This window comes from Triticum urartu, unplaced genomic scaffold (genome assembly GCF_003073215.2).
Source record: "Triticum urartu cultivar G1812 unplaced genomic scaffold, Tu2.1 TuUngrouped_contig_4470, whole genome shotgun sequence".
In the NCBI taxonomy this organism is placed as follows: Eukaryota; Viridiplantae; Streptophyta; class Magnoliopsida; order Poales; family Poaceae; genus Triticum; species Triticum urartu.
Window position 1 is genome coordinate 1 of NW_024115062.1, and position 6,356 is coordinate 6,356.

General features: G+C 50.1%; 2 protein-coding genes across 3 annotated transcripts; both read left to right on the plus strand.

The window, feature by feature from the left end:
• The first annotated feature begins 6 nt into the window (after nt 1-6).
• Nucleotides 7-2,477, plus strand: LOC125527877 (anthocyanidin reductase ((2S)-flavan-3-ol-forming)-like). 2 transcript variants are annotated; one of them, XM_048692382.1, is made up of 7 exons: nt 7-581; nt 722-888; nt 1,013-1,151; nt 1,443-1,507; nt 1,593-1,752; nt 1,825-2,041; nt 2,144-2,477. In XM_048692382.1, exons 1-7 carry the CDS (start codon nt 446-448, stop codon nt 2,289-2,291), a joined length of 1,032 nt encoding a protein of 343 aa, XP_048548339.1. In that variant the 5' UTR covers nt 7-445; the 3' UTR covers nt 2,292-2,477. The 2 variants fall into 2 exon arrangements, with proteins under 2 accessions (XP_048548339.1, XP_048548338.1); XM_048692381.1 differs by lacking the exons at nt 1,013-1,151; nt 1,443-1,507.
• A 1,246-nt stretch (nt 2,478-3,723) lies between these two features.
• On the plus strand, nt 3,724-5,624 carry LOC125527876 (anthocyanidin reductase ((2S)-flavan-3-ol-forming)-like). Its single transcript, XM_048692380.1, has 5 exons — nt 3,724-4,051; nt 4,141-4,307; nt 4,429-4,629; nt 4,752-5,128; nt 5,215-5,624. The coding sequence occupies exons 1-5, from the start codon at nt 3,823-3,825 to the stop codon at nt 5,360-5,362; spliced, it is 1,122 nt and encodes a 373-aa protein (XP_048548337.1). The 5' UTR covers nt 3,724-3,822; the 3' UTR covers nt 5,363-5,624.
• The last annotated feature ends 732 nt before the right edge of the window (nt 5,625-6,356 follow it).

Consider the following 6,356-nt stretch of genomic DNA (forward strand, 5'->3'; position numbering starts at 1 on the left):
GTGTTGGAGATGCCTTTATAAAACACAAATATGACATAATTTTCACAAATGTTGAGAAAATATATAAATGTCTCTCGGTAACGCACGAGGCAATTTCCAAAAAGAACACTACTCCTACAGAATAGGCTATGCAGTGCACGAGAGGAATCATTCATGGAGCAGGTGGTGTCTCTGTATCTGTGTGGTGCTGCCGATGGTGCTTGCCATCTGCCACGGCCCCATCCCAAACCCAAACCTACCTGTACCGACACCAACCTGCTTTCCTCTTCGAGTGCTCTCGCTCACGAACCCCACCGATCATCCACCACCTACCAAATGCAGTCGCTGGCGTTTACCTGACAGACAGACAGCCACGAGTGGGCGCACACAAGCACCACTCCACCAGAGGGACGGAGAACTCCGGCGCTCGAGCTGCCACAGCAAGTAGCAGCGGCCGGCGGCCGATATGGCGTCCGCGGCAGGCGACGGGACGAGGCGGAAGACGGCGTGCGTCACCGGAGGGAACGGCTACATCGCGTCGGCGCTGGTCAAGACGCTGCTGGAGAAAGGGTACGCCGTGAAGACCACCGTCAGAAACCCCGGTAATTTAGATTGGTTCTTCACTTCTTCTCCTCAGTGTCGATCTGAGCTCGAGCCTGATCTGTCATGGTGCCAAGAATTTAGAGTGGTTTCATTAGTCTCGGAGGGTGACATGCACTGTGATCTGATCAACGGATTCCAGATGACATGGAGAAGAACTCGCATCTCAAGGATCTGCAGGCGCTCGGCCCCTTGGAGGTCCTCCGTGCAGACCTCGTCGAAGAGGGCAGCTTCGACGGCGCCGTCGCCGGCTGCGACTACGCCTTCCTCGTCGCCGCTCCGGTGAACCTCTACGCAGAGGACCCTGAGGTGAACGGCACCAACCACCACACTCACTGTCGTTTTGTCATCAGTTCGTCAAGTGCACCTGTACACGGCGCGCATTATTCAGGCTGTCGGCACACTGCTTTTTTAATTCGTCCCGCGATGGCAGAGAGACGTGATCGAGCCGGCCGTGCACGGAACCCTCAACGTGTTGAGGTCGTGCGTGAGAGCGGGCACGGTGAGGCGCGTGGTCCTGACATCGTCGGCGGGCGGCCCCCCCCCCCCGGCCCCCGGGGGGGGGGGGGGACCCCTCACCGGTGGCCATCTTCATCATCCCAGCGTTCTCCATGAAAAGGAGGGAGTAGTTTGCCCTCGGGGATGAGGGTATGTACCAGTAGCTATGTGTTTGATCTCTCTCTCTCTCTCATGTTCTTGATGTGGCACGATCTTGATGTATCGCGAGCTTTGCTATTATAGTTGGATCTTATGATGCTTCTCCCCCTCTACTCCCTCGTAATGGATTGAGTCTTCCCTTTGAAGTTATCTTATCGGATTGAGTCTTTAAGGATTTGAGAACACTTGATGTATGTCTTGCATGTGCTTCCTGGACGAGGATTCCTGGTCCGACGTCGAGTTTCTTAGATCGACAAAGACCGGTGCTTGGGTACGCGTTTTGAGTATTTTCAACAATCTGTTGAATCATTTCATTGACCGACGCAACAATGACGCTCACCGCCGTGCTCGCGCAGGCGTACCCTGTGTCCAAGGTGCTTCTGGAGAAGGCGGCGTGCGCGTTCGCGCTGGAGCATGGCATGAGCCTGGTCACTGTGTGCCCCGTCGTCACGGTGGGCGCGGCGCCCGCGGCGAAGGTCAACACCAGCGTGCCCGACATCCTCTCCCTGCTGTCCGGTGAGGCCTGAAATTAAACAACATGTCAGACTGGTACATGCGCGTTACATGGCGTGGGTGCGATGGTGTCAGGCGATGATGCGAGGATCAGCAAACTTGAGTTCATCGAGAGGGTGACCGGCGCGATCCCGATGGTCCACATCGACGACCTCTGCCGCGCCGAGCTGTTCCTCGCCGAGGAAAAGGCGGCGTCGGGGCGGTACAACTGCGGCAGCGTCAACACCACCGTCGTGGGGCTCGCCCGCTTCCTGGCGGCCAAGTACCCGCAATACAATGTCAAGACCGACCGGTACGTACGAACGCCTCGTCAAGATCTCTGTAGCCATGGCGAGCTCCGACGTTCGTGCATCGGGGATGCGTATGTAATGGTCGATTTGTTTGTTTGTTTCAGGTACGCCGGTCTCACCGAGAAGCCGAGAGTCTGCATTTCGTCGGCGAAGCTCGTCGGGGAAGGGTTTGAGTTCATGTATAAGACCCTGGACGAGATATACGACGACGTCGTCGAGTACGGTAGGGCCTTGGGAATCCTTCCGTGCTAGTATGATGGATGATCTTAGAATCAAACGACGCGCTTGCATGGAAAACAGGCTTAGCCTCCTTTTTTTTACTGGATAATAAGCTTAGCCTCCTATAAAAGTATATGATGAAATGTGGGTGTTAGTTCATATGAAAAGGATTTGTAAAACATTATGAAAAGTGATATATGGAATTATGAAGGTTCTCTAGAATGCTTGCGATTTGCTCGTTACGTTCTCTGAACAATGGTTCGGATGAAAGACCGACACCGTCAGGATCCAAGAATATCAATGGTTCAGATGAAAGACCAATGCCGACTGGCCAAGAATATCTGTTGGAGATACACCTCCACACACTTTCCGCTGAAGCACCGCCGGAGCGAAGATAGGACCAGAAATACTTTATTTTAACTATATAGGAGTTGCCGCCTGGCCAAGACACCAGAACTACCTAAAACAAGGATGGGATCCCGGGCGCGACTATGTATCTCTTGCTGCGACAGAGAGCACAATGTCACCTGCAGTACTCCATAATGGGCCGGCCCAGCGATCAAGAGGAGCACTGGCACCCTAGCCTTTTTTCTTTAATTAATTTTATTTATATTTTTCAAATGGGAATTAATTTTCTATAAATTTTACAAATGTTCACCACACGTTCCAAAATGTTAACGCCGTGCTCAAAAGTGTTTCGCAACTTTTTAAGATTGGTAGAAAAATGATTGTGACAACTAAAAAATGTTCCTGCATTTCAAAAACAAAATGTGATTTTTTTTCAAAATATGTATACAATGTATAAAAATGTTTGCATGATGCAAAAGAATATTTTCCACCATAAGAGAAAATGTTAATAGTATTTTAAACTTATGTATGTGAGAACTTTAGAATTTTTCTATAAAATGTAAAGTAATGTTTGCATAGTATAATTGTTTTTCTTAGCATTCAAAAACTTAACGTGATATTAAAAAATATCGTCGTGTTTCAAAAAATGTTCCTTACTAATAAAACGTTTATAACAATGTAAAAAAGTACACATGGTTTAACAAAATAGTTTCATACCAATTAAGAAAATATTCAACGTGTACCTGAGAAAAGGTTTAACATTTATCAAAAAATATCCAAAACATGTATTCACAAAAATATACATCATGTATTTTGAAAAATGTTCAACGTGTATAAAAATGTTCCACATGTATATAAAAATGTACAATGTGTTTTGAGAAAAGTAGACATGTGTTGAAGAAAACTAGGTAAAAGGAACAAAAGAAAAAGAAAAAGGAAACGGTTGAGAAGGATCGATCATTGACCTCTCGATTCTTCCCCAACGCCAACAGAGAAGGAATGTGGTTTCTCCTCCTCATTCCGTTAGCTCTGGTCATCACGACCTGCGTGGCCAATTCGCTTTTGATCGGCAGCGCCTCATGTAGACTTTGGAGATACTATAAGAGAAAACCGTATGGTCGTCTTCGGCATTCTTTTGTTGCTGCCACCGCACCGCTGGTCATCGATCACGACTTGCGTGGCGACCAAAGCAGCAGCCACCAACATCTGTGCATAAATGCACGCACGTCCGTACTTGAGTTGCCTCTCAGCAGCCAGAGAAACAGAGCCCTGTGCTAGAGCTATTGCCAGGAGAAGAGAGCTCAGCTCGGTAGTGATCATCGGCGATATGGCGACGAGGAGGAAGACGGCGTGCGTCACCGGCGGCAGCGGGTACATCGCGTCGGCGCTGGTGAAGATGCTGCTGGAGAAGGGATACGCCGTCAAGACCACCGTCAGAAACCCCGGTAATTTGATTACGTCTTTGTTTGCCTCCGGTTAAGAATGAGGGGTTTGCTCTCTGAATGAACCCGACCATGGCGTTTTGGGTTGGCAGATGACGCGGAGAAGAACGCGCATCTCAAGGCCTTGGCAGCGCTCGGCTCCTTGGAGGTCTTCCGCGCCGATCTGAACGAGGAGGGCAGCTTCGACCACGCCGTCGCCGGCTGCGACTACGCCTTCCTCGTCGCCGCTCCGGTGAGCCTCATGCCAGAGAACCCTGAGGTGAGCGACAACCACCAAACTCACACACTCTTCCGGCTGTCATCACTGACTCACTCTCTGATCCCTGAAACTATCAACTGTCCAAATCGCGCACTGCCTCTAATTCAACTGGCGATCGCAGAAAGACGTGATCGAGCCGGCCGTCCACGGGACCCTGAACGTGATGAGGTCGTGCGTGAGAGCGGGGACGGTGAAGCGAGTGGTCCTCACATCGTCGGTGGCGGCGGTGTCCAGCCGGCCGCTGGAAGGCGACGGCCATGTCCTTGACGAGGAATCCTGGTCCGACGTGGAGTTCCTCAGATCAACAAAGACCGGTCCCTGGGTACACACACACACACACACACACACACACACACACACACACACACACATATATATGCACTCTCGATCTGTTGAATCATTTCACTGAGAGATGAGACGGTGATGCATGCTCGCGTCGCGCAGGCGTACTCCGTCTCGAAGGTGCTTGTGGAGAAGGCGGCGATGGCGTTCGCGGAGGACAAGGGCATCAGCCTGGTCACCGTGTGCCCGGCCGTCACGGTGGGCGAGGCGCCGGCGGCGAACGACCTCACCAGCGTCAGCATCATCCTCTCCCTGCTGTCCGGGGATGATGCGTATGCCGGCGCCCTGGAGCACATCGAGAGGGCGACGGGCTCGATCCCGATTCTGCACATCGAGGACCTCTGCCGAGCGGAGATGTTCGTGGCCGAGGAGGAGGCCGCGTCGGGGCGGTACATCGTCTGCGGCCTCAACCCCACCGCCGTCGAGATTGCCCGCTTCTTGGCTGCCAACTACCCGCAGTACAAGGTCAATACAGATAGGTACGAATGGCGAGTTTGTTCTGAAGCTCGTCAATTGCCATTGCCAATGTATACGTAAGTGTTTTGTTTTGATTGCTTATCTTCAGGTTCAGAGATCTCCCTGAGAAGCCGAGAGTCTGCATTTCGTCGGCGAAGCTCGTCAAGGAAGGGTTTGAGTACAAGTACAAGAACCTGGACGGAATATATGGCAGCGTCGTCGAGTATGGAAGGGCCTTGGGAATCCTTCCCTACTAAGAAGTATGATCGATCTTAGAATCAGACGATGCGCTTGGAAGCAAAATAAGCCTTTTAGTCTCCTGAAGAACACAAATGATGAAATGTGGGTGTTCAGTTCATATGAAAAATGTATTATAAAATGTACTGTAGTACTTGTATGGAAAGTGATAGTTGTGTCTGATGAGAGCATGCTCAGTCATGGTGAAAAAAGCCATAGTCGTGCACGTAGATAAACCGCCATTAAAATCTCCCCCAACGCAGAAGAAGCCTTCTTGTTTTCCTCCTTTTCTCTCTCTCTCTCTCTCTCTCTCTTGATTTTTGAATTACTTTTTCCTCACCAGCTGACATACTTTAGTGGCCAAAATCACTGTTTCAATCTCGTGGCCAAAGATTAGCATATGATTTGACCCATGTTTAAAAGTATAGCACGATCTGACCCTTTAGTGTACCGCCCTACACAGCAACGATAGGGCTACCCGGACTAACGTCGGGGTCTACCATCTGGGCTATCGCCGGGGTCAACGGTGATAAATCCCAGTCAACGCTTACTAACCATGCCGACATGGCAGATGGCAAAATGGCTACTGCTAAATGTGGTTGTGGTAGACCAGTTACCATATCGTCAGGGTCTTTGCTGGTATACCCCTCAAAGGGTAAAGGCGCGTTGGAGTTATGGGGTGGGTCACACACCCACGTGCTGCACCCTAGTCGAACAGGACGAACAGAGGAGGCTCCTCTCTCCTCTTCTTTAATCCCCCTCAGACCCCTGCTTCAAACAATTCATCTTTTTTGTGAGTCTTGCCTCCCATGCCTAAGTAAAGTAAATCTCCTCAAAAAAAAATTGGTCGATTCTTCCTATTTTGTGTGCATTTTTTAGCAATATGTGATACCCTAATTATTGGTGAATATTGTTATTTCAGTCATGGTGAAAAAAGCCGTAATCATGCACACATAGATAAACCGCCAATAAAATCCCCCACAATGCACAAGAAGGCTTCTTGTTTTCCTCTCT

Bases quoted from the DNA above. Each gene is read 5' to 3' on its own strand.
- LOC125527877 (XM_048692382.1), top strand. From the start codon at position 446: ATGGCGTCCGCGGCAGGCGACGGGACGAGGCGGAAGACGGCGTGCGTC. The intron at 889-1,012 runs GTGAACGGCACC...CCGCGATGGCAG, and splicing joins TCTACGCAGAGGACCCTGAG to AGAGACGTGATCGAGCCGGC. The intron at 1,152-1,442 runs CCCTCACCGGTG...TGTCTTGCATGT, and splicing joins CCCCGGGGGGGGGGGGGGAC to GCTTCCTGGACGAGGATTCC.
- LOC125527876 (XM_048692380.1), top strand. From the start codon at position 3,823: ATGCACGCACGTCCGTACTTGAGTTGCCTCTCAGCAGCCAGAGAAACA. The intron at 4,308-4,428 runs GTGAGCGACAAC...TGGCGATCGCAG, and splicing joins TCATGCCAGAGAACCCTGAG to AAAGACGTGATCGAGCCGGC. The intron at 4,630-4,751 runs GTACACACACAC...CGCGTCGCGCAG, and splicing joins CAACAAAGACCGGTCCCTGG to GCGTACTCCGTCTCGAAGGT.